Source organism: Myiozetetes cayanensis, unplaced genomic scaffold (assembly GCF_022539395.1).
Source record: "Myiozetetes cayanensis isolate MyiCay16 unplaced genomic scaffold, myiCay2020 scf1, whole genome shotgun sequence".
Classification (NCBI taxonomy): domain Eukaryota; kingdom Metazoa; phylum Chordata; class Aves; order Passeriformes; family Tyrannidae; genus Myiozetetes; species Myiozetetes cayanensis.
Window position 1 is genome coordinate 82,871,874 of NW_026086604.1, and position 27,885 is coordinate 82,899,758.

A 27,885-nucleotide genomic window follows, 5' to 3' on the forward strand; every position below is an offset into this window, starting at 1 on the left:
TGAGCTATAGTAACTTCAGGTCAATAATATATCTTTTCTTGGTACCACTTGCTGTGTAGATAGTGCCTAGTTATCTCTTCCTGCCGTGATGCTGTGGCTTTTTGGCTTATTGATACTCTACCAAGTATATGTATTTCACACACTCCAACAGCTTTGTATCATTATAACATACTTCATTACCTAATGAAGACTGAAGTCAGGTAATTTATTTTCATTATATATGCAGCTGATGTTAAGTAAACCTGAAAAGTGAAGCAGAAGTATGCTAAAACATGCCCATATCATTCTATTACTTTGATTATATCTCTGTGCATGACTGTATCCTTATCTGACTCTGATAAAGGGTGTATTTATTCTTTCACTCATGTTAATATACATGTAGTCTGCTAAATGGAAGACCTACTGGTTTGTGAGTTGTCTGGCATTTTTTTAAAGCTAACAAGAAGGTTTATCAATTTAAACCACCTTAAGGACTTCAAAAAGCCAATCTGTACCATGAAGTGTCCCTATATGTAATTTTGTTTCAGTTCTAGGGAAGGAAGTTGGTGCATCCATTCATTGCTAGAGCTCATAAAATTGCATATCATGTAAGATCAGTGTACAATATATCTGAAATATCTGAAAGTCCACCAAGCTTTCTAACTGAAATTATGCCAGCATCCTGACCTGTTACAATCATAATGTTCAGTTCTGGTTCTGTAGAGCACAATGTCAGACATACCTGGTTGTGTGAAGGTGACACAGCAAAATCCATAACTCCTGTAGGCACTGACTTTGAACAAGAACGTCAACCTGTATCTCTTGGAAGTAAGTCATGTCAGCAAAACAAAGCTAGCTGATCACATTCTTAAAAGTCTAATTTAAAAATCACACTTAAACAGACATCCCAGTGTTTTCTCTTTTATTTGATGTGCTTATGCTGTTTGATGAAACATTTATTCCCTGTCCTTGAGTGGCTGCGTCAGGACTTGCTGTATCAGAGAGCGGTGCTATTCACAGTGCTGGGAGCTTCATGCTGTGTGCCTTTTGTAGCGTTTAGCAGTGACACCCACAATGAAACAGGAGTTTACTTCCCAGCTTTCTGCAATATTCCAGTTGCACAGTAAGTGTTCTCAGTAATGATTTCAGCAAACATAAGGCGTGGTCAGAGAGTTGTCTTTGCAGAAGAATGGGGAATGCAATCCCCAGTTTCTAGCAGGTGAAATACGACTCTCTTAATCAAGGTGATCCACCGTACATCTATTTCAAATCTGACATAATTTAAACTCATGCATCTGCTGTTTCTGATTACAGTGCTATTCAGAGTGGTTGGATTTCAACACAGTAAGATGATTGCAGTTGAAAGGGAAGTATTTCTCTTTTACTTCCCATGAAGCAGTGGTCCTGTAGATGTATTTCAGCCTACTAGAAAACAGGCATCATTTATCTGAAACAACCCAAAATAAAATATAGCCAGTTGGCATGCCATCTTTTCAAGCACAATATGTTTTAAAGTGAATAGGCCAAATTCCTTCCCAGTAAAGGTTTATAGAAACCCACTGGTTTGATTCATCAAGTAGCCAAATATAAACACTGTTAAAGAAAAGGTTCATTTGGAATCAAACGTGGAAAATTTTTGAGTTAGAATGATACCTGAAAATACTAGCTCAGTGGAATGAAGACATTGAAATACTTGGCTAGATTCACCTTAGGGTTTATACTAGTTCTTGTGTAAACTTCATGATGGATCAGAACCACAAATACCCACAGCACAATGCAAACAATGCAGAACAGTGACCGAACTCTGCTTTGCTTCAGTGAGTTGTTGGCAGATGACCCCCAAAATGGGACATGCTCACTGGGAAGATGAAGGGACTGTAAGGTGAGCAATGATCTAACATCTCCTGCCTTTCCTTCAGAAGATGACACTGTTTTGAACATACATGAAACTCAGGTGGGAATTAAAGCCACAGAAATCAAAGTCCTTTCTCCACCAGCGTCCATCTGCTAATAATTCCTCTCTGAAAATAGGTTTCTTTAAAGGTCTGAGGTTTCTTTTTTTCCAGTTCGTATTCAAATGGTGCAATGACAGGAGACACCCTAGGGTGTAACCACACTTTGAGAGGTGACTTCAAGGCCAGCAACACTCCCTGCATGCAACACTATCTTGCAGTATTGTCTCATACCATTGTTCTTTGTTGCTTAAATATTTGGAGAGGTCTGACATGCTTTGTTATTGCATTTCAGCCTTTTGGAGAGCATGTAAGACAGATCTCTAGTGGAATACTTCAGGACTTGACAGTGACTTGAAAATTCTTCACCTGAGATTTGTCCAGACAAGGCATTTAGCAGGACATACCAAATGTCTCCCACACTTAAAAGTAATTTGTTCAATGGTAACCCCTATTATATGCAATTTATTTTGATTCATTGTTGCTTCAAACTGCACTTTAGGAAGAATTACAAGAGTGAATTCATTAAATGAGATCCTAATTTTTAGACCAATATAAACCACTAGGAGCTCTGTTAAAGGCAGAACTGCCAAAAATCAAAAACAGGTTTCTATGGTTCTTGGCACAGGGGAAGCTGTTCAAGTTTAGTTCCCATTACTTATTTAGTGCTTCTAGTGTTTTTGTTGCTTCTGTTGCTGCATTCAACTAATTGCCAGGATCTTGAGGAATTTTATTCCGTGGAGACAAATGCTGTATTATTTTTTCCAAGCACTGTTAAATCAGCAGGAGTTACTTGTATGCAATGTTAAAATAGCATTTGTAGTAATATGATATGTGTTTATTACTCAGTTAAAATTATGCCCATGGCCAAGCGAGGTCAAAATGATACTGTGATTCTTCAATTGCCAATGAAAAAGTAATCATATGCTCTAATTTGTGTAAGCATTGTTCCCCATGCACCCACTCAAACGTCCTACTTACTTATTAAATGCTGCCTTCTCTTTGGCTGTCAGCAATGAAAAGCAGAAATGCCTCCATATGTTAGTGTCCGTTCTATAAACTTACTTGGCAGAAATATTTCTCATCTCCATTTGCAGGTGTTTGTTAGCATTATCCATCGTAATGCACAAATACAGAAATAGTCTCTGTGACAGCCAAAGCACTCTTTCAGGTACAGGCCTTAACAAAAGTGTAGTCAGTTGTAAAAATGTGGACTGACCCTTGAGCATCATGAACAAGAGCAAGCAAGCTATGAGGCAGAGAGTAGCAGCCATACATTCATTATCTTTTAGAATGCTCGGCAGAGATGTGTCAAGTGTCTCATTCAGCTTTTCACTGCTGTGCAAACATGTGCTAAAATTTAAACTTGCCTCGTATAAAATTTAAAGAGAAAACAGCATTCTCTTAAAAGAGAACTGAGATCTCTCAGATCTGGCATGAGAATGGACTTTAAGGCTCAGAGTAACCCCTGAATCATGCAGCAGATGGATCCAGTTAGCCTCAATTAAAATATGAGAACATTGAGCTGGTTTGGCAGAGAGTTATTGCGGCAGGGGTGGGAAGAAGAGGGCCTTCAAGGAGAAAGTGTAGTAGTAAACCCTACTGCTGAATCTTGCAATACTGAAATGTACATCTTGTTATTGAAATTAACTATCATGAAGTTGATATTTTGAATGTTGTACTAAGAAAAAGTGCTGGATGGACTCTCCCCAGCTGCAAGTAGTATCAGGTAACAACCTGATTTAAAAAAAAAAAAAATAAAATACAGATTTCTTTCCCTTTGCTTGGGATTCATTGGGGAGTATCCAAACTTTTATAGTATCAACAAATAAAGACATAATCAGATAAATGGAGTTTAGCTCCTTAAAAGCATTGTAGAAAAATCTTCAAATCTGAGTTTGATTACTTGGCAAAAGGAATTTCTGTTTATAAAACAAAAGCTTCTGTCTTCCCACATGTGAGGACACTGCTTACATACCGTCAAGAAATACTGGAATAAAAAAAATTAATAACCATATTGAAGAAAAGGAGAGGTGGTTCACTTTTTCTTTTTTTTTTTTTTCCTGGTAGCTGGTGCTTGCAATAACAAACACATCTAAAACCATGTGCTTCCAGTGTATGTCTTGATTTTGTAGGTATAGGACTGTTTTTCAGATGTTAATTTCACAATGAAATATTAATTTTTAAATAGAAATATTTCTTAGCTTGAAATGGCAATGTCTCCACTGTAGGAGGAAATAATAGTCCTCTTAGATAACTTGAAGATTGTAGAAATGAAGTAGCAATACTTGCATACATCTGGCTTACCTTCTGTGGATATAGGCAAAATATTTATTTTAAACTCCCACTTTCTAGTTATACCCCTTAGTTTAAACACAGCAAGAAGGGAAAAAAAAAAAAAGGCTGAAGGAAGAATATTGCTTGCTGTCTCTTTTCCATTCTGTAATTCAGGCCCTGCTTCATCCCTGCAAGTGCATTTGTTTCAATCCAATAAGTACGTTATTACATGTAGCATGATCTAGGGCTTGATGGGGCATTATTTCCACACAACCAAGCAGATGTTAAAGCTCCTTTCATAATCTTAATGACACATGAGCATCTCTGTGACCTTCAATGAGAACATCTACTTTTCAACAGAGAGACATCCCATTTATTTTCTAAGTGCAGTCTCTTCTCCTGCCCATTTTGTCCTTATGCACTTTTCTTCATCACTTAATCTTTGTTTCTCTTCATCCATGCTGCTCCCCAATATCTGTAGGCTAAGATACCAAGGTAAAAAGATAAGGTCAGTCCCTTCATCCCTGTTTCTAGCTACACAGCACATGTAGCTCAGTGATTTAGAAGAGACATAGGCACATTTGGCTTTGTGGACAGATATCTTCCACTTAGAAACTCCTTAGGATCCAGCTGTATCTCTACAGGAACTATTACAAAAGAAAAATGCATTTGAGAAACGGGGCAAAACACAGTGGGAGTTTGGTGCTCGGTTCAGGATGTATGAGTTCACTAGACTCATAGAGGGACAGCTTGGATTCCCCATCAGCTGGGCCAGAAATAATATTGTACACACAGGTTAAACAGATCTCTGCTGCCGCTTGAAAGAAGGGTGAGATTTTGGGTGAAGGGCTGGTCAGACCACCATAAGTGCAGTGGAGGAGGCCTGGCCTGTGCAATAAGAGACTTTAATGGTCTACACTCATGGTCCATTAAGAAGGTGGAAGCTTGATAAGGTCTGTTGAGCTGGCAAAAACGTGTTCCTTTACAACTCCCGTACCCCAGGCTGGTACACTCATAATTTTCTGAAACAATTGTTGTTTACACAAAAGTTTTCCACATTTGGTCTTTCTCCAAAATGAAATTTCATTGTCAGGTTTTAGTATAAGCCCTGCTGTTGCTGCTTGGGTGGGCACATGTAGGGAAGAAGGATCTTTTTAAAACATCTGAATTTTATCATGCAGTCAGAAAAAAAATGACTGAAGTCTGGTACTTGGAATGAATGAAAGTATTTGCTAATACCAAGCACAGCTGAGCTTTTGCAGGGCAGTATGAAATGTATATTGCTTTAACCCCTTTGGTTAAGGTCAAGAATGAAGTGACTCAATGTCCTGGCTGGTTACAGACATGCTGTTCCTCCATGAAGAACTGATTTGAATATTGAGCTGTGGTTCAGTGTTGTTGATTTCAACATGTGATGGATCAACCCCACAATTTAAGAGCAACCTCAGTTGTCCAGAGAACTTGCAAGCCCTCCTGGCAGAGTTGTGCAAGACCAGAGGGTTAGTTTGTTTTCTTTTGTTTAATGGGGTTGTAACCTTGCCAAGCAAAAAGGCAGACTGAACATCAGTAGGGACAACTTTTTTCCAATTTTTATGCTTGGCTGAGATCACAACAATCTCCAAGAGCAGATCTCTAACTTTTTGAAAAAATTGGTTTTGGTAATATGTCTCTTTGGAGTGTTGACTTACAAGCTTGTGTTTCCACTATATACTCATAGATAAATAGGGAATTTTATTTGAGGCTTGCTCTGCAACCTTACAAAAGTATTTTCACCTTTTTTCCTACCTCTAAGGGGACAAGAATTAGAAATTATCTGACACCAAATACTGTGTAAAGATAAGAAATTACTATCATTATAGAAATATGGAACTGTGTGATTACTACAAATACTGGCTTTATTACTATCATTACAATTCTTGAATTAGTAGTTGTGGAAAAGATCTATAATGTAAGAGGAAATAGATGCCTGAAAGGAACAGTCTGTTTGACTAAAAAGGAAGAGAAAGGTATTAGACAATTAAGAATCCTCTTTATGGTACTCTCCAAGAAGAGTATTCAATGAAGTTATATTGGTGTTAACAAAGTGATCTTCCTGGTAGCAAAATTGGAGGTATTCCTGCTATCATTCCTCCTTATTCTTATTATCTACTATCACATAAGTAGCAAAACAGAAGTTCACTGAGTCAGTTTGTACCCAAAGCGAACATCAACATCCTTCTTGAAAGCATTCCAGATGTAACCAGGGTCGTAAAACAAAACAGAAAGTTGATGGTTTTACTGTGATGCACGTTACAATCAAGTAGTTATCTGATGGATCATCTGCTTTTTATGATCCATGATGAGAAATATAGCTGTCATATGAGAAATAGATTTCTCATCGTAAAACTTACCTCTGTAATCTCAGCACCTGAGTAAGTGCTGCCTCAGGTGCTGATTGTGCTAGTAAACACTGTCTGAAGAGTGATTTCCCCATCTGTTTCTCCTCCTTCCAACTAAAATGCACAGTTTGGCAACAAGTGTTTTTCTGCAGTTCCCTTTGCTTCAGCAGCTGGTGCTATTAAATATCTCATATGAGGAGGTTCCTGTTGGATAGCTGCTGATGCAGGAGTTCACCTGAGGAAAGAAAAGCCTTGTATGTAGGTCAGTATTTCTGTAGATAGCTAGTGAAGCAATCTCTCATGAGAGTGTTAACTCTCCTGTGATGCAGATCGCCTCAAGTCACTGCTGCCACTGGAAGGGGCTGAATTCATGTATGTCAACCCAGGTGAGAGAAAAGCTCCTAGTTTATGCAGGTTTTGCATCTCTGCTTTGGTTAGGCATTTAACTTGTCATTAGGGTTAGATGTGTAAAACTAGAGCTCTCGAACATCTCGTGCCATATTTATGTACAGCATTTTCTCAGTGGGAGAAAACAATATACACATTGAGGACATAAAACATCCAGAAAGTTGCAACGATTTCACCACTATCCATAAGACTTCTGGTATAAATAACATGGATGTTAAAAGTGAGGAAACTTCTTCATCTAATGTGATGATTGAACCACAGGAACAAATTTTCCTCTCGGATTTGTGTTGTGGACCCCCTATGTTAGAGAGAGGTTATATGTCTCACTGTGCTGACAGACACTATTACATACTGTGCTTTATTCACCCCTGTTCTGCTGGCCTCCAATAGCTCTTTGCACCTCTGAGTCTCTCTGCCTTTGGCACTTTTGCTGGTGAGACTCCCAGCTGGGGGTGTGGTTTAGCTAAAATGGGTGCTTTTCACCAGAAGAATAAATTATTCCTATACTACTGTCTGAAAAGGGTGGATCTGGAGCCAATTTAGTGAGCATAAGTTACAATTGACTTTGGAAGTAATAACTTATGCTTTGAGCTTCCTTAGATGTATAGCCAAGGAGCTGTCTGGCTGCATGTGTTTTTACACATCTTTCAGCTAAATTAGAAATCCAAGTGCAAAACCTAATTTGTGGAGATATCTTGGAGATTTGTGACCTTCCCAGAAATACTTTAAGGCCACAAACCAGTCAGAGGGTCTCCTGGTTTCATCTACCCTTTGTTTTGGGGGTTTTTTTTGCCACATATGACACATTGCTAAATAGTGAATGGAGTTTATTATATCTTGATTAATGAACGTGAGTATAATTTGCCCCAGTCCTGGCAAGAGAACTCTGCTGGAAAGCTGATTAGTGAAGAGAGCCAAATTAACTGAACACGCTCTCCAAAGATGTGACCAAAGATTGAAGTATATTCATACATACCAAAGGTAGAAAAGCCTTAGGAAAGCAGAAGATGGGAATTGCACTGGGCTGAGAAACAGGAGGACAAGGGGTGGAGCCTTTAAGGAGATAGGGAGGAAGGTAATGATGAAAAAGGAAAAAAAGTGTAGTAGAAAAACATCAAATAGAAAACAAAAATAACCATAAATTGGAGATATCGAGAATGTCCAATGATACTTGGTCCAAGGAGGAACCAAGCTGGGTATGCATCCTGTGTTATCTGTTGATGCTGAGAAAAGAGCTTAAACCAAATCCTGAAGTCAAGGAGAGAATCAGCTGTTGAGTTTAGCAGTCTTTAGATCAAGTTAGCGGAAAAAGGACTAAATCAAGCAGACATATAAAGAGCAAGAATACTGGCAGATGGGGACAGTTAATTTCTTCCTACTGCCAAATTTATGAGTGTAGCCTGGTGGGATGCTACCAGCAGTGGTGATGAACATTACCAAGCTTGGCTGTATTTAGCCCACTTGGTCACTTTTTGTCCAGGCTCCTGATGATTATATTGGGAAATTGCATGAGAATGTGCAAATCCCTCCTCCCCAGAAATGGCAATTCCACCCAAAAATATTCTGTTAGATAGCTATTATTGAAATGCTGGCATACTTGTAGTACACTAGTTAGCACCTCTAATGAGGTCAGTTAAAAAATTCCAGTCTTGAATATAGAAAGTAAAGCACTTAGGGTTTGTGGGAAGAAGAGCTTTATTTCAGAGAGATGCTGAAATCTGTATGAAAATACATAACCTGAGGCACACACATGAGCAAAATTACCCAGTGAGTACAAGGACCATCTCTAAATGTTCTTTTAATATGTGGGCTTTAATGTGTCAAACATTATGTATGTTACCACACTTACTTTTCTCCTTATGTAGACAGGCACGAGTCTTCCCTACATTGTACTTTGTCTAATTCTTACCCATGCAAAACACAGACCAAGAAGCAGTAAATCAAGTTGGTTTCACCTTTTAGTTAAATATGTGAATAACTATTCTGGATGTAAAGCAGCTGAAAACAGTGCTGTTCTTACCTAGCATTTGCATGTCTGCTATCATGAAGGATCACACATTTCACACAGTTCCTACACAATAAGAATTGCAGATGACGAATGTCCCGTTACTCATGTAGCTGGTCATTTTTGTATGCAATTACCAGAACTGCATGCTCAGTTCCAGTAACCATGTGCACGAAAATAGGCTGCAACAACCTGCTTAGGGTTGTTAATAACATGGTCCGAAGTCCCAATCTTTATTGTTTTGTTGGTTTATGCTGGTTTTTTGTAAGGGAACTGAGCTAGGAATCAGCTTGGTTGTTGACTATTCAAGCAAAAGGAGGCATCCATCTGCACGTACTGCTGGGGCCACAGGACTGCAGAATTTCTGCATTGACCTGCATATGGTTTAAATACTGAGCTGATGGGCCAGAAGAGAAATACTGCACCAGGTGGCCAGCTGTAGCGCATGGTTTAAATAAGGAACAAGCAGCTTCCGAAATTTTGCTTTTAAAATGCATACATCTCTAGCTATCAGTGTCAGAGTGAGGCATAAGTCTTTGCCATAAGCAGTTCAGAGTCAGGCTGCAGTAGTTCAGGAATACTTAATTGGCATTTCTCTCTTTTGTATATCACTGTTCTCATCAGTTCTAATATGTGTTTTTTTCCCACCTCTACAAACTTCTTTGCCTTAAAGGACTCACAAAGGAAATAATTAAAAAGTACACAGAGGAACACTGTCTGAGCAGAAGGGGCAGAAATCCAAGGTGCTGTAGGGAGGTGCCTCAAACACTCTTTTGGATGATTATTAATTTTTTTCTTACTATTATTTTATGACACTGTTTATGTTTAATTACTCATGTTTTCCTAACCTGTCTGACAGGCATAATTTGAAGAGCAATAGTAATGATCAAGCTGTGGAAGTGCCAGCTGCTGCCTACGTGCTCAAGCAAGCATAGAGCAGGCAGTGTCAAGAGACAGTACTGTCTCTTGATTAGATCTGAACTTCCTTTTTTTCAAATTGATGAAAATGATCCTGTGTTGAGCAGCTTTTGTGATAATTTGAATGCTTTTGTATTTCTTTTTTTTTTTTTTTTTTAATGCATGGGGTTATGCACTTCTAAAAAGTTTTGATGAAGTCTGATGTCCTTTGGAGTGAAGCTGAAATCACAGGAAAAAGGAAGCATTCTCCTGTAGTCTGCAGTATCAATGCACTGCAGGGTCCTTTCTTGCAACTGGTACAGTAAACCCTTACCTGAATGACAGGGAAGTGAAATAAATTACTGTTGTTATGTTTTGCCAACCTCTGCAGTCCTGTAATTAATACTGTTTTATCCTGCTTTGTTTTGTTTTGTTTTCATGAAGCAGAAAGTTCTGGTATCCTGTGGTTACACACATCTGAGCTTTTTGACATATTAATATTTTTCTCTGACCTCTTATGTTTAGAAAAAAAATCTTTGTAAAGATAAAAATGAAGTCTTTAGAGAGCAAAAGACAACCCAATAAACTCATGAGTTCTGTTACTCTCAAGTCGATCATAGGAGCCTGGAGGGGAAAAGTTGAGCAAGCAATGATAATTTTTTAGTATCACTGGAATGAGTATTTGATTTTTGTGTGAAAGAAGCTATAAAAGTACATCTAGGGGCAGAAATAGAAGTGAAAGTGTAGACAAATGAGAAATGCATGTTAAATAAGTCACCTGCTGCATTAAGGTGCTATATGACCACTCGTCCTTGGAGCAGTTTGCTGCTGGTGGACTGCTCACTACAAATCAGTGGCATGGACTCACTCATGTCAAATTGTGCCAGATGCACTGTGATGTCAATGCTTTGACTTTATCTGTAGTCAGCTATACATTAGAGAGAAGTGGTGAGATACAGATTGGGTTCTCTTCTTGTTCCTCCCTCTCATTCCAAGGCATTGGTCAAGTCCCTAAATCATCCTGCCTCCTAGCTTTATAAAGTGGAGGATGACAGTGCTTTCTGCCCATTGTAATGTCACTACTGTTGCTTAATTGTATAAAATCTGTATTTTCTCTGGTGGTCCTTCACTGTCATTGTAGTGCTGCTGTGAAGCAGTTCTGTTTTGTCTAAGTGGTATTACATCTAGTTGAAGTCTTGCTCAGGTTACAAGTGGAATGAAGCTGCCAAGATGTTTATCTAGCTTTCTTCAGCTGCTTTTTCAATTTTCAGTAGATATATGTAAGGTCTGTAATTCACGGCCTTATGTGTTCATATGTATTGCCATTACAATGGAATACACCAAAGAAGGTAAACCAAGTCATAAGTTTTCACTGGTGACCTGCACTGGAAGAGACGCAAGCTGTAGATGAGTTCTAACAGTATATTTCATGAGGTGATATTTGATAAATTTTAAGAGAAGGGGCTGCCATTTCTGTGTTTGTGCAATGTATAATGGGACCCTTAACTGGCATCTCTGCCCTACCGAAACGTGAATGAAAAATAGGATTACTTGTCTGAGGAACAGCTCTGTCTTTCATATTGAAACTTGGCAATAAACGATTCCTGTGTGAGTGGTCTCAAGAGACACTTTCCTTGTAAAGAAATGAAGTGATTAATGAGGCATCTCACATTTTAAACATTACACAGGTGAAAGCACTGAGGTATTCTGAGCCCATACCTACTGCTGTGTATGCCTGAATAGTTCGCTTGCATTTTAATTGTGGAACTAAAGAAGCTTTAGTAAGTAGGGAAGGACCATTAGAAAATGCTAAGCATTTTCCTTCTGTAATGCTTTTTCATATTTGACTGCTGCAGGGTGAAAAGTAATGAAGAATTTTTTGGTAACAGATCCAAAATTCCTTTCTTGTTTAATTGAAAGTGTTTAAGAGAAGAAGGTCATTGAGAGTACAGATTTCAGGAAGTGGTATTTGCATTTGGTGATGCTTTGGAAAGAAACAGAGCATACTATCCACGCTTTTAAAGTATATATGGTGAATGCACTGCCAAATTTGTGGAATTTTATAGGAGCTACTGTGAATAGTAATAGCTGTCAATGAATCTGCTTTTTACCCCTACTGAAACTGGTACTGTGAGCCTTAGGAGATCTTACTGCTTTTTTGAAACTTATTGCAACATAGATTCAGCCCTGTCAGCAAATCTCTGCTGTGTTACCAGTAATATGAATTGTCTCCCAGAACCCTGCAATATTCTACACAAAATTCTGAGTGAAGAGGAAGCTGGCACTGGTATGAGATAGAGTACCACTAGAAAAGAAAAAGGAACAAATCTATGAGGATACATGGAGAATACCTTGGGGCAAAAAAAGGAAAAAATATTCAAGTGAAAAGAACACTACAGTAGAAATGAGAACAAAATCTCAGTGTGAGATGACATATTTTGAGGATGGAGGAGAGATGGGAAAGTAACACCAGATTTAGGATGATGTTTGTGATCAGGACACTGATGCTCAAAAGATAAATGGGACAAACTTGAATGAAAGAGCAAGACTGGGAGACACATCAAATTAGGAAAGAAAAATGTCTTAAAATAAAAAGAGATAAATGGAATTTTACAGGAAAATAAATTTACCAAAAAAGGAAAGATTTATACAAAAAAAAAGAGAGAAAAATTCAATAGCGAAGGAAGGCAAGGGTGGAAGAAAACAAATTACTCATCTTTTAAAGAAAATAAAATAGTTGTATTCATTTTATTGATTTCTTGGAAGATTCTGTGGTGGGTCTTGTGGTCTGCTCTGAGAGAAAGTGAAAGATGTAATAGGAAAAACTATGATTTTTTTTTTTTCCCCAGACTTTCCTGTGCAGGAAATGTAATAGGAAGTTATTTTTATTAACCAAGATCAGAGAACATGCAACAACAAACTACCAAGAATGGTGTGGAAAATCCGGTTATTTTTCTAGTCAGACCAGAAGAACCTGTGGCCACTGACCAGCAGAAGCCTAAGGGTCAGATTATTAAGCAGTGAACTGGATGGCTGTTGAAATCTGTGTGTCTTCAAATACACACCAACAAACTTAAATTACACCAAAAAGAAATCCTGACCACCCTGTAGCTGATATTTGTAGCCAGTCATGAATTACTTTGTGGTCTACCTAATCTTTGTCTACCTAATCAACACAAACAGCGGACTTGTTTGATTTCATTTGCAAATGTGAAACCAATTGATTTTACGGCAATATACTTCTTGCTCAGCAGTATTTTTCCATCAAGACAGTCAGGTTACACTGGTCACCAAAAACTGATGAGCCAGAACAGTGAGAGCTTTGGATAGACAGACGGGGTTTTGGCAGAGTGTTTTGGAGTTTGTCGGGGCGAATGTGCAGCCATAATGCTGAGTGTGCTGGGAGGACTTTATCCTTTCAAAAGCTAGGACAAGCTGGGGCAATACTAAGCCCACGTCCCTAGCACACTTGTAAGGGACCATAAGAGGAGAAAGTGGGGAGCACAATGCCTTTATCTGCAGCAATAAAGCATGTGTTTCATCTGTAGAGGGGGTATGCGGCTGTCTACCTTGTCTGAACTTACCAGTGAAGAGTGTTTTGTCTTAGCAGGCTTGGTTGAACACACATGCAGAGTGGAAACGTGTTTGTTTATGGGCAGGAAATGCATAAGCTCTTTAATGGATAAAGTGTGAGTTTGAAGCATTAAATATGACCTGCTTTGTTGTATGCCAGTACCTGCAAAGGGTTATTCTTTGTAGTGTCCTACTTGGACTCAAGCACTAAAGCTTTCATCAAAGCAAATCTGATTATTTTGCACATGGCTTTCCTGAAAGGATGTTATGATTTTCTAGATGTTTGGTGGCTGGTGATAAATTAGGCTTTTATGATGTCATGTGAAAGGCCACTGCTTGGACTTCCTTCTCTATCAAGCATGCTGGAGAATACATTTGGGACATATTCAGCATCAGAAATTATGCTACCTTGTTTTATTTTAACCCTTTTGTGGACTCTTGCTTGTTTTGTAACTATGTTCAGGCAAAGATAGCTTCACTTTTGCAGACAGGAGCCCCCAGGTATCACATCCTGAGTCCTCTCCATATGGGTACTTGGAAATTTTTCCCCCTCAGTTCTTGAGCTCCCTTTAAGCCTTTCACAGCTTAAATTCTCTCCAGATATTTTGCCTTGAAGAGGCTTTTCAAATCAGATGGGGGTTTTATTGAGAAATTGGAATGCAGTAAGGGGTGGAAGATGAGGAGATGCATTCCATAAATTAGGTTGGGTTTATGACCGTTTAAAGGAAGGCTGCTTCTAAAAAAAAAAAAGCCAGCAGTAAAAACAGTATGTAACTTTGTCTGGAGAAGTGGCATCTCCCTTCTTCATCCCCTGTACTACAAGGAGGGAGTATTTTACAACTGCTTTTCAAACAATGAGAAATTACTAAACATCCTCCATGCTAACTCTTATGTACTAGTTAATCCATAGCAGGAAGGAAGATGGAAGAGAGAAATATTCATCTCCTCTCTGTCCTTTTCCCCCTGTCTTACACATGCTTTAGAGGGACAGAGGTTCATATATCAATGTAGCAAGTAAAGAAGGGAGTATCATCTCTCCTGCCCAACCTCAGACACAGCCAAGCCTTCAGAGCAGTGAGGTGAGCACTGAACACAGGGCAAAGACAGCAAATGCTGTTACTGGTGGGTTAGAACTTTTCAATAACATGCTCTTTAGATGAAAAATTACATTTTGAGTAAATTAATATTTTTATTAAGGCAAGTATAACAGCACGCCCTTCAAAAAAAATTAATGTCATTTTGGTGTTAGCAAATGCCTTGATTTTTTCAGAAATCTGAATATCCATGGGCTAGCAAAATCACCACAAACAATGCATCTTGTACAAGAAAAGGAATTAATTCTAATGAAGAAGTAATATCCTACATTCACAGATCACTCCATTCATTAAATCGGTGCTTAATGCTCTAAAAGTACATAAATAAATAATATAGATAAATATCTATAGACAGAATACAAGATCACTGTCCTATGTTTACTGTTTTGTTTGTTACCATTTGGTTTTTGACCAGCAATGATAACTGAATCTGTTTACATTTCCAATATATTGTTAAAAATGGAGTATTTTTTAGTGGAAGAAGAGAAGAAACTAAGTAGGCTTGCATCATGGGTTGCTGGGATTATCAGTTTTCCTACTCATCTTGGCACATCAGCCAGTGAAGACAGCTAACCCTAGGGTCTATATTCCATTTCCAATGAAAAATACATTCATTACTGCACAATAAACCTGAAAGCTTCACAAAGTGATTTTCTGATCTTTGCAGAAAATGTGAAGAGTAGGGAGTGATGAGAAAACTAACCAGAGTGGATTTAAAAAAAAAAAAAAAAAAAAGAAGGGTGAGAATTACATGTAATAATGTTTAAAGGTACCATGCCCTTGCCTAAATAATACATAATGGGTGCAGCAATAAAACCATGTCTGATGAGGACATTATTATCTTACTTTTACCCACAAAATAGTTGCCAGAGTGGAGAATAGATGAAGCAAGAAGAAAACACTGAATAGTGAACAAAAGCAGGACTTGAAGGTACCAGTGACAAGAGAAGAAACTTGTTCTTTTCCTGTACTACAGCTTATCTCCACCCATATGAAAGAGATTAATCCCTGACAGGGTCTTGGTTTTTAGTGATGTGAATGTGACACATTTGGCCAGGGAGCCTGAAGAAACATGCTCATATACTACCTCCCCAATGCCACTACTGTAAAAGGAAAATTCACAAATGCTTCTAACCCATGTCGTGCAAAATCTGTGTTATTCAAACACCTCTTTATGCCCAGGTTAGCGCGAAGCATGCAAGGGTCAGCTCACACATCAGCAGCCAGACTACAGGGCAGTGGCAGTCAATGGAAGTGATACCACCTGTAACAAGCATTTGCAAAGAGTAATTCTATTTCATTAAGAGAGTTGGAAAAGTTTAGTTTGGTTCATAATAGCACAGAGCATATAATTAATTGCTTGCATTTTAGCGAACATGCTAAAGATTCTTAGCTGCAATGTGTGTGTTTGGATGACTTGGTATGCTGTATCAGAAAGAAAGTGTTTCTGCTGGAGCAAGTCCAGAAGAGGGCTGGAAAGATGATCCAAGGGAGCATATCTCCTGTGAAGACAGGCTGAGAGAGTTGTTTAGCCTGGAGAAGAGCAGCCTCTGGGGAGACATTAGAACAACCTTCCAGTACCTAAAGGAGACATACAAAAGAGGTGGAGAGGGACTTTTTACAAGAGCATGTAGTGATAGGACAAGGGGGAACAGGTTTAAATTGAAAGAGGGTTTAGATTAGACTTTAGGAAGTAACTCTTGACTGTGAGGGTGGTGAGGCACTGGAACAGGTTGCCCAGGAAGTTGTGGATGCCTCATCCCTGGAAGTGTTCAAGGACAGGTTATATGGGGCTTGAAGCAATCTGGTCTAATGGAAAGTGTTCCTGCCCATGGCAGAGGGCTTGGAACGAGATGGTCTTTAAGCTCCATTCCAACCCAAACCATTCCATGATTCTATGTTTGTGTCCAGCTTTGCTACCTGAACAATCATAATTATGGCCTGTATGTGGCAAATAGAGAGGGTTTGGTCTTTTTCCTTCCCTCCAGAAGTTCCCTGCTTTTTTAGCAGAGGCATTCCTTTGAACTAGAAATAGTTTTTCTGTTCAGAATCCTCTGGCATTTTGCAGAGCCATGAGCTAAGGTTACAATTGCACTTGGATCCAAGCTGGGGAACAACTTCCAGGTCTTCCCAGGAGTGCAAAACTGGGCCTCAGGACAACCTATGAGGGAGGGAAGCACTCTCCTCACTGCATCCAGTTGTGGGAATTTTGCTGTTTGTTTCCCCCTGCTGTGGGGGAAACACTCTTCAGACTGCCTCATGCATGGCAACCTGAAAAGCAGCCATGGTCCCATTTGCAGCGGGATGCCCTGGTACAGAGCTACACCGATCCCCATGCGGGACGGCTCCTGATGAGTGAGCTCAGCTCTGGATCCAAAGTGAGTTCAGCACTGGCTTCGTGGATATCAGGCTGTAATTCGGGAGGAATTTTATCTGGCTCGGGGGTCACCAGTGGCCAAGATGTTTTCTCAGGCTTCGCTTGGCAAATGGACAGATGTGACTAATGCTCGGCCCTGCGATGGGCTCTTGTGCCTGCAGCTCGGCTGGTGCTCGCACTAGGGCCGAGGGCTGCACATCTCTCCTCCCGGGGACGCGCGGGATGCAGCCTCGCCTCGGTTAATGGGGCACCGTCTCCATCAAAGCGATTAGGGTCCGACGACGAGGCCCCCGAGGCACCTGGGGCCAGCTCCCCCTGCTCCACCATTTTATCTGTGGTGTCGTAGGGGCTGCCAGGACCGGCGCTGAGTGAGCCCATTTCCCCAGAGCGGAGCATTGTTCCCGGCCTCCGGCCGCCGCGTGGCCCCGCTGATGGACAATACCAGCCGTCCCCGACTTCCTGAGCAGACCAGACAGCTTGCTGTTTTCTGCGAGTCTCTTATCACCCCCTGTCACTGAAAGAGAGGTCTGGCTTCGGCTTCGGTTTGGGCTGATAGGCAGCAGCGAAGTGGAAAAGGCGCAGGGGAGGGAGGGGAAGAGGAGGAGGAGGGAGAGGAGCTCCATTACTGTTATTATCGCCTTAATGTTTATTGCTGCTTCGAGTTCATTTGCCTTAACCCTTTGGAAGCTGGTCAAATTAAAGATTATCCAGACTGATAAGATAAAGCCGCTATTCTAACGCCCCTGGTTCCTGGCGAAAAAGCGAAGGATGTGCTCAGATTTTATTGACCGTGCGGTTTGTGTTTGATGCCTTATTGCTGGAGTATAGTAGGGTCCCCAGATAAGACCTTGCCCTAAAGACGCCCAGCATTCGCAGACTGCCAAGGTCCATCGGATGCACAGGAACTGAACACCGTGCAGAATCAGTCCTTTCCTCAAGTCATTCTTTCCCCTCCCCTTCCCCCTCAGCATGGTTTTAGTAAAGATTAAACTTGCTGAATAGGGAGGAGATTTGCATAGGAAAACATGCTAGGGGAAAAAAAACATTATGGCTCTTATTTTCAATGGCATTTAGTTATATGTGAGTTTCAGCCTATTGGTTGCTTTTGCCTTTTGCCTTTTCCTGTGGTTCTTTGTGAACAATACTGTCTTTCTGCAAAAGACTGCTGACCCAAGAGTGGAAAGCAGTCTGTTCATGCTGCATTAAAACAAATTTAGATCAGGAACCAAATTCACTGGCATTCTTCTATTCCCCTGGTATCCGAACTGCTCCACAACTTTGCTTTTCTAAGAATAGTGGAAAGAAAAAATGAAAACTGAGGGACAACACATTTTGGCTCATCTTAAATTCCTGAAGATGTTTACTGCGTTCCTTGTTAGGCTTGGGCTTTGCTCTTGGATATGGTTTGATCTTCAGTCTCCTCATATTTACTATGGAGATAGGAGTCACTTTATAATTATACTGGGTCTTTTGCTGTTACTATAGATATTATAACAAACACTACCCTTTGGAAAGAAGTCAAGCCAGTGCTCTCTCTGCCTCATGGATCTCCAGAAGTACTCGTAGAGCAGCACACAGGAGACGCAGTGCTTATTACTGTGACTCCTTCTGGGGTTTGATCCAAGCTTAGCTGAACCATGCATTGAATTTTGCACCAGCAAGGCGCATATTTACAGGCTACACAGCTCTGCTTTAGTGAGATCTTACTGTTTTACCTAATAGAGTGTACAGGGAATAGCTTGGAAGAAGTCACAGTAACTGTTCTCCAAGGTTGCATCTGGGTTAAGACATGATGTCCCTGGGCCTGGTGGCAAGTGTGACAGAACCCTAGGGAATGGGGGTAAGGTTGATGGTGAAAGAACTGCCTAGTGAGCAATGCATGCAGCCACCTGATTATGTCCAAAACTTGAACAAGGCTGTTCTCCAAGCAATAAGCTGCAGCAGATGCCCATATGTACTGTGACATTACTACTGATGTTGCTACTGAGATATACTACTTGAACCCTCAAAAAAAGTGCTGTGAAAAATGCTACAAAAAGGACACAAAAGGGGAGACTGTTTCATAAGATAAACTTTGATATATATACTACCACAATAAAAGTTTTTAACAGGGCATGTTGTGATAGGACAAAAACTAACAGGGCAATAGTTTTAAACTAAAAGAAGGTAGATTTAGACAACGTATAAGAAAGAAACTTTTTATGATGAGAGTGGTGAAACCTTGAAACAGATTGCCAAGAGAGGTGGAAGATGCCCCATCCCTGGAAACACTTGAGGTCAGGTTGGGTGCGGATCCGAGCAACTGGTCTAGTTGAACTAAAACAGAAGTGGGGCTTACAGGAAATTTTGGTACCTAGACTCTTGAAATCCTTTCTGATGAACTTCTTGAGCAAAAAAGTGCAAGACTAAACACGCAAGCCAGAGCCTCCACCAAGTCTGTGCTCTTTGCTTATGGGAGCTCTGATGTAACAAATCATCTTCCAGGCGGTTGTGCTGATTGTGAATGTAACCTTGGCCGCTTTTCAGATGCAGTAAAACTGTTGTGTGCTTATATCGAGTTTGTTTATTTTTAAAGGTAAAGCCTTGTCTCTGCTAAAGCAAGTGGAACTGGGCACAGTTCCATCGCAGGTGTTTTACTGAGGTCTTGATCTCAGTTTTATTCTGGTGTAAGAGAAAGCAAAAGCTGGCACTGGGTGCTGGCTTCAGTGAAGGCACATTCAAGAGGGAATCAGCTGAGCTGTAGTAATAAAGGAAGCCTTGGCCTTCTTTCAGGTCACACTATCTCCTTTTTCTCACATTGTCTTGAGGTTTTAAATTTTCAGTCAAAGTTAATTGAATGAGACAGTGATACATTGCACAGTGAAACCAGATCAATCACTGCACGAGACATAATAGGAGTTGCAATGACACTCAGAACAAGAGCTTGGGAAATGTGATATTTACATTAAAATATTTTACATTTTTGTCTCATGGTTTTAAAATGCCTTACCGCATTGTGTAACAAATTTCTCTCTGCTTATCTCTATCTATTTTTGTGTGTGCATTTGGACAATAAAACTGAATAATCATAAAAGCAAATTTAGTAATAATGGGATATTGTCTACATAGTTACACAGCCTCACTTACAGAAAATGTAGAACAGAAAAACTCACACGGTATAAACTCATTCTGTTCTCCGAGAGACAGTCATATGACAGTGAGCTACATATAAAGCCATAGGAGAATTTACTCTCAGATGGCTACAGAGAATCTGACTGCTGTCTTTTCCATCTTCCCTTCCTTTAAATATTTACCCTAGATGTTGTTTCTGACTCTTAGCTTGCAGGTAAAACTTGTCACTACTATTTACTTATGTTAACTATTTGCATGAGAAATAAGGGCTTGTTCCTCACAAAACAGATAACTAAAAGCAAAGAATGTTATGTTCATGATCTGAGTGCTGTAAAAACAACAGAAAGCCTTAACCAATGTTTTCAGGTTGCAGACTCTCAACTCCGTATCTAAATCCTCAGAGTTTTCATGGAGTAAAGGGCTGGGTTTTCCTGTCAGTATGTAAAGCACAGTGCCACAGAACAAGTTATCCTGCAGGAATACAAAATATGAAGTGGTGTCATTTCATCAGGTGCTTTTCCATCAGGAACAGGGATATAGGGTAATATATACTCAGCAGCAGCTGTTTTTCAAGAACCACTCCCCATCCCACCAAACCACCCCCTTCCTCCCCCAAAAACTCCAGATTTTCCCCAGTGGAACTTCACCTCTTCTTTCTTTGCTTTCTGATTTGGTTGCACCTCCAGAACATTATGCCCTGGCACTGAAAAAATCAATACACTTTAATGATCAACATACTGAAGGAGTTTTTGAGTGGTGGTTTTTTTGTGGATTTTTTTCCTTTTGGGAGCCTGACAGATGCATCTCTGGTTTCAGTGAAAGACTTAAATAATATAAACAAGCAGTCATTCTGTTCCAAGAGAAGCTTTTTTAATATTCTTATTTTATTGTAATTACCTTATTGTTTTCATATTATGAGCTACTTGTAGAAAAATACAGGAAACATGACTGCAATACAATCCTTTAATCAGGAATAGCTTTGATCCAGTCATCATTTCCATTCCGTGTTGAAACTTTGGCTAATAAGAATACAATCAAACCTTGAATTTAGGTGTAATAGGGTGTTAATAGTATGGTTTAATTTGATCTCTGTAGCTAGTAACTTCTGTAAGTGAACCTATTTAAAAGTGCCTAGGAGATATTTTATGCTATTTTCAAGTAAACAAACAAAGTTTAGCATTTCTCAAAAATACACAAACTTCTTCAAGAGAGCCATTTTTAATCTTTTAACCCAAGTCAGCTGGGGAATTCGTATTATCATATATATTAAATATTTCTTTTTCTCTTCCCCCCCCCTCCAGATTATGCCCTAATACCCTTACTGCATCACTGTTAAAGCATCTGGAAGTTTAAAGGAAAAATTTATTTTTTATACCTACATTTATTTAATACACTAGTTGTTTGTGTGATCTCTGTGTATAATCCAGCACTGCAAATAACTTTTACTGATGTGCAACCTCCCCCCACCCTTATTTTGGCCTATTCAGCAGATGAGTGTTTATGGTTTTGAATGAAGGGCTGGAATTAGGTAAAGCATTTCTTTAGATAAACTGTTTTAACAAAAAGCATTTGTCCAAGAAAGTTAAAAGACTGCTCCCAAGCTGTTCAAAAGCAGAATGCAGCTACATATAGCAGGCCATGACAATTCATTCTATGCTTCACAGTCCATTATTTTTTAAATGGGAAGCCAGTATCCTAAATAAGGCTCAATTTCAAAGAATGTATTCAATATGGAGATTGTGGATGTAAAAGTTTACCCACATAACATTTATAAAAATTAAAATCTAAGTTTTACAATATGACTTTTATGACTTAAAACTAGGTGGTATTAAAACACTTCACTTCTAGCTAATGGCTTGAATTAGGACTGAATAAAAGGCAATTGTTTTTATACTGAAATTTTTATTTTAAGTAGGATTTCCTTGTTTCCAGACACATATAAATACACACGTATGTAAATTAAACTGAACTCCAGATAAAAGGCATACCTCCATGAGCACATTAGGGTCTGATCCAAATTTTATCAAAGTTAGTAGGCGTCTTTCCCATTTCAAACCAGATTTTGCAATCCATATTCACACGACCCTCCAGGGGATCCCTCAAGTTGATGCGGTTTTGCATGACTTGGCCTCAAATGTCTGCTGCAGTTTCAAAAAGCCCATTATAGGGCTGCAGTAGGAAATCATTTAGTCTAATTTAAGGAAATCATGGCATATTTTATTTTCATATCATTTTGTTCTGATCCATCTGTTTATTCTTTTCTAAGGGCGGGCTGAAATGCTTTTTAGCCTGAAGACTGAACTAGTAAAAATGCTGCCTGGAATAAGTCTGGGCAGACGTGTTTGTTCCACATCCCCTTCTTCAGTGCAGTATTTCCTTTGGTGGATTTCCTCTGCTCCTGGAAGCAAGCTGTCTAGCTTTTTGGAGCAAAATTATGGAGAAGAATTTCCTACATTTTACTGCACAGGATGAGGTGATTTTGGAACTTAACATGACCTGAACCGCATATGCACAAAAGACAGCATCTGAAAAATGTAACTTGCAGCAGTACGAGTTAAAAAATCTAGTCAGAAAATGCTCCTTAGCTCCACTGCTGGTCAGAGGGTGGAAAAGGGAGGAGAAAGGCAGACCATGCATTTTTCTGGAAAGCTTACTGTGTTACCACCACGAAGTCAAGTGCAAGAGGAGAATTCAGTCTTAGCCTTGTTGTTCTCTAACAAAGCTGGGTCTGTCTGGTTTTCTTTAAACCTAGACAGATATGATTTTAGTGTTTGTTGCTACAGAAAAACACAGCCTGTTAGGAAAAAGAATATATTTTATTAAATGAACATATACAGTTGGAAAAAGCTGTTTAAACACATTATTTGAAATTCAAAGAAAGATGCAGTCAGTTTTTACATTCAATTAAAAATGCAGTCAAAGGAGCTTTTGCCTTTGTTTAATTTTGTTACATTATTTCTGATGAGTGGTTGTGGGATTGTTTTGGTATGGTAGCACTTTTAAGGATACTTGAACAGTAAAGTGAACATGACCCAAGTCTTTGTTTCTGTAATGCTTTTGAGATAATTTCTTTTCATTTTTGAGATATTTAGACTTCTATTTGCATGTGGATGCTCAAAATACTATATTAAAAAAAATGTAGGCATTCAAAAACTGGGCATTTACTACTATTGCATATGGTTACCCATATCCATTACAGTCTTTCAGCATCATCTGTCTGTGATCACGTTTTTATTTGAAAGAGACTAGTTGTCATGTTTGCTCTGTGATTTACATTATTTAAACAAATGGGGGAAAAAAGAATTTGAATCAGCTCATTCACTAGCATGACTAAGACGTACAACATCATCTTACAAAATGTTCACCATTATACGGCCATAAGGCTGGAGTTCAAGCCCTGTGCACACACAAAAAACAGAGTAACTGTTTCAGTCTGAAATAGCCTGGTGAAAGGATGCTGCCTCCTGGTGAATTAATAGGCATATGAGCTTCCACTAAAATTTTATCTTGAAGAGAAATATTTTGTCTTCTGAAGAGTCCAGCCCTGGCCATGCTTGGCTCACAGAGAAGCGTGAGCAACGGGAGGCCGGAGGCCATCAAGGTGGGGAAGGTAACAGTTCTTGCAGCACCTCTCTCTTCTTTTCCACAGGACTTTCTGCAAGGCGACTGTACCAAAGCGAGGCAAAAGCTGAACTGGAAGCCAAGAGTCACGTTTGATGTGAGTGGCCTTTCTGGAGTGCTTTGTGCCTGCTGGGTGTTCACATCCTCTAAAAGCAATTCACAGGGAGGGAAGGGAGTGGGGGACCTCTGTGTGGGGCAACTTGGGCACCCTGAGAAACCCCATTTTCGGTGAATCTGCAGGGGTTCTTGCTTTGAAAACAGCAGCCAGTGTGGCAGCGATGGGCACCCCAGTGCAAAGCAATGCACTGACACACAGGGCCAGGGCTGCTGTGGGAAGAGCCCAGCAAAGCCCTTTTCCCTCCTCCTTCTGCTGGAGGGGGCCAGCGGGCTTGTCATGCTCCGGGGCATTCCTGATGTACTGCCTGTTTGCCCCTGCACTGGGGCTCTGATCTGTCTCTCTCCCTCCTTGCAGGAGCTGGTGAGAGAGATGGTAGACGCTGACGTGGAGCTCATGAGGAACAATCCCAATGCCTGATCCCTTGCTGGGCTGGGCAGGCATCACAGGACCCATGCCAGGGATACAACCCATGGGCAGCACTGCCATGAGCCACCAGGACGTGGCTCCCTGTGACGGTTTTATTGTTGGCCTGCCTATGTGTGCAAACCCAGTTTTATCCCTCCCTCCACCCTCCACATCCTCCCAGTGCCTCTCTCTCCACAGATCATCCCAGGGTCAGCCCTGCCTGGACTAACTCTGTATCCTGCCATTAATTAGAGAAGGGTCATGCTGAACCTGAAATATCAACCAGGCAACAAGCCCACTGATTTAATTTTTTAATTAAGACTCATCTTTCTATTACCTACAACCTCCAACACGTTTTTAGTACTTTCTCCCATTTGAGAAACAAAGCATCCCCTGCCCTCCACTCCAATCTCCCTCTCCTCCAACAACATCAGCAAACCTCTGGCACTAACGTGGGCTCGCCATCCCTTCAGACCTCCCCTCCACGGCTTCCCCTCTTTGGCCTTTCCTGAACACCCGTTCGTTTTCTTTTCTGCAGCCTTACCTCCACCCCAGCAGCCCATTTCCACCACTTGAACTCTGAAAAAGTTTGGATAACTGATATAACTTGCAGTGAAATCGCCTTTTGACCATGCCGAATTAATTCCTAATTGCTGGAATCGCTTTCAAACCAGTCAAGCCATGGCTTGAATGCGTTTTTCAGATCTTCATTTCAGAGTGTGCATGAGTCACAGAAAGCCTTTTTCTCCCGCACCACCTCAATCCGAGGGGTTTAGGGTGTTTTGGTTTCTGACCCACTCTCCCTAGAATCACCCCATTCCCCTTCCACCCTTTTCCTGCTTACTATAATTAAACCTCAGACGGGAACTTGAACCATCTCAAAAGATGACTAAAGAAATAAAAACAAAATAAATAAAAAAGCTTTTAAAAAAATAGAAACTTCAAGGTGAGTAAATATTTTCTTGCTTTTTGTGCCAAGGTACCCGGGTTATCCAGAGGTCGTTGAGCCCATACATTTCCCGTTGGTTTCGGATCTTCCACCCACCAATTACTCTCATCATTTTAGCTTTCTGCCTGGAAGTAAGCAAAGAGTGAGAAACACAGGCGAGAGATACACAAGAAATACACCTTTTCAAAGTTCATCTCTTGCTTTTTAACTTTCTATAGACGGGACACCCCTGTTAAAAGTGGGGGGAGGTGGCTGAGCACGGAACTAGGGGCTGTGGCTCTAGCTGCGCCCGGGAGCGGCAGCTTGATGGAAGTGGTGTGAGGTGATAGGAAAGGCTCGGGAGCAGCCTGGGGGGAACCGGCCTGCCCGAGAAAGGGTGCTCGGTGCAGCGGTCGCCAACGGCGGCACTTGCGGGAGGTGCCGTGAAAAACGCGCAGCGCGGAGCGCGGCCGGGCAGCCGAAGCAGCCGCTTCCTTTGGGGCTGTCCCGTCGAAAGCGCGGCCATGCCAGCACAAGCGGGAAAAGAAAACGTGGAAGCCCGGGCGCTGCTTGGGATCATTCCTACAGGTGCACGGTGTACCCTCACAGGGCGGAGAAGAGAGGGAAGGATGTCCCTGTTGTACTCGCTCCAAGCGTTGCCCTACGCGTGTGAGGCTTTCCAGCCCCCACGCGCAGTTTCCGCGGCGCACCGGGGCTCTCCTAGCAAAAACGAACGCCGAGTTGGTCGCGGAGCTCCGTCCGTGGGAAGGCCTGGAGCTCCCCGCAGCATCACACACACATTTCCTCTCATACCCCGCGTATACACCTTCACGCGTGGGTATATTTATAGAAAGCTTCCTTGGGTGTTTTTCTTCTCAAACAGGTACGACTCCGCAGCTGCACCTTTTTTTTTTTTTTTTGAGTAAAATAACAATAAATCCCCTTCCCGTGGGTGCATGTCCGTTGCATTAGCTGTCCCTTCCCACAGCGTTCACACTACGTGAATCTGCTACACAGCCCGAGCAGTACGCACTCGCCCCCTGTGCCGTGGGCACCCACCCGTGTGTGGCCGCGTGGCTGTGGCTGTGCTCTGCGAGCTGTCGCCGCACAGCCCGCCACGGCAGAAGGGATATCCCGTGCCCAGACCCGACCTCCCCGTCCTGGGGCCGCTGAGGGTGGCGGAGGGGAGGGGGCGAGCTCCGCCTGCCCGGCCTCACCGCGGGCTGCCCCCTTAGCAGCGCCTCGGACAAGCGGTCACAGGCTGCGGATGGCGGGTCTTTGGTGGCGCACAGAATAACAGTAATTTTAAAAAGTATCACAGCGCTTTTATGACTACGCATTTTTTGTATTGCTGAGAACTATTTTGTTGCCTAAAATGATTCACTGGGAGTCTCGCTGGTACATCTGAATATTAGTTTAGACAACTCTGCAGAGACCTGGGAACTTCGATTTCAGGGTTTTTTCTTTGGCATGTCTAAGTGTAGTGCGCTCAATAGAAGGGTTCTTATTCTCAGTTTTCGTTCTCTGTACTGGGGAGAGAGAGGGGAAAAGGATGGGAAAGCAAAAACTGATACTAGACCAAGCCGTCCCTCTGCGGTGGCCCTGTGCTTTTTGCTGCCTTTTTAAGAAAAAAAAAACAAAACACACTACTGGTTGTAATAGGACAAAATGCACACTGCTCCGGTGCCTTGGACCATTTGGCAAAGGTCTGAACTGCTTTTCGGTTCCCTCAACGCTACCTTCCTTGCCTGATTCTTAATTGCTCCTAAAGTAGCACTCTTTGCATTGACTATGGGATCACATCTTGAAAACGAAATAAATAATAACTTTAAAAAAACACACCAACCCTAACACGCTGCGATTTAGGGAAATTATATAGTATATACAGCTAATACAGCAATTACAGACTTGTGTTCTGTGCATCAGTTCAGTGTGCACGTCAAGCGTTTTGTGTGTCCAGGTTCAGAAGATACATCCCCCGGCTGCCTGTCTCAAGTATCTTACGGAGTCACTGCAGCTTCATTAATGGAAAAGGGCAGCTTCAGTAGTAAATAACCGAGCATGCCTACAATCTCCCGCGTCTTTCACAAGCGTCCCACCATCCGCAGCAGCAGCACCGAACAAAGCAAAAGGCAAGGTGGGTGTAGCCTTTCTCGGATCCACTGCGTGGCACCGGCGGGGAAAGGCCGGTTGGTGGTCGGGTCCAGCTTATGGACATTCCTGCCCCGTCCCTGTCCAAGGTCGGGAATACGGGCCTTGGAGCCCGTCAGGAGCCCCCGCCCGAGCAGCCTGTCCCCACTGCACCGTGGGAAGCAGAGAGGTTCAACCCTGCACCGCTGCTAAGGGGAGAAGTGGGATAGTAATGCCAGCGCGGGGTGGTGGAGGCTGCCCAGCCGTCCGCCCCGTCGGGAACAGGAGGCTCGGATGGGCAGGGGGAGGAGAGGAGAGCGGCCCAGCTCCTGCCCAGCTGGCTGCAGAGGGCTGGGGAGAGGTGGGGAAGGCCGGCCCAACTCTGCCTGCGGCTCCCTGCCCGGCAGCGCCGGGAATTACGACCAGCGACGGCCGGGCTCGCTCCCCCGCGCCCGCCGTCTGTCAGCGCCGCCGCCCCACGTCTCTCAGCCATAACTCAGCCCCTCGCCTCCGCCGTACGGGCCGCTGCCTTTCCCCAGGAACCTGTCTTGCCAAAGGTAAAACTGCCACGAACGCCCCTTCTTAAACTATTATTATTTTTTCCTTTTTCTGAGGCCTTTCAGAGGCGCTCA

The 27,885-nt window shown here is 41.6% G+C and overlaps 1 protein-coding gene across 1 annotated transcript in view; it reads left to right on the plus strand.

The window, feature by feature from the left end:
• The window catches only part of GMDS (GDP-mannose 4,6-dehydratase), a 407,246-nt gene extending 382,109 nt beyond the window's left edge, over window positions 1-25,137 (plus strand). Inside the window, exons 10-11 of the mRNA XM_050313665.1 lie at window positions 23,701-23,769; window positions 24,145-25,137. Coding sequence (XP_050169622.1) covers window positions 23,701-23,769; window positions 24,145-24,207 — 132 coding nt within the window. The 3' untranslated portion in view covers window positions 24,208-25,137. The remainder of the gene's footprint in view (window positions 1-23,700; window positions 23,770-24,144) is intronic.
• The last annotated feature ends 2,748 nt before the right edge of the window (window positions 25,138-27,885 follow it).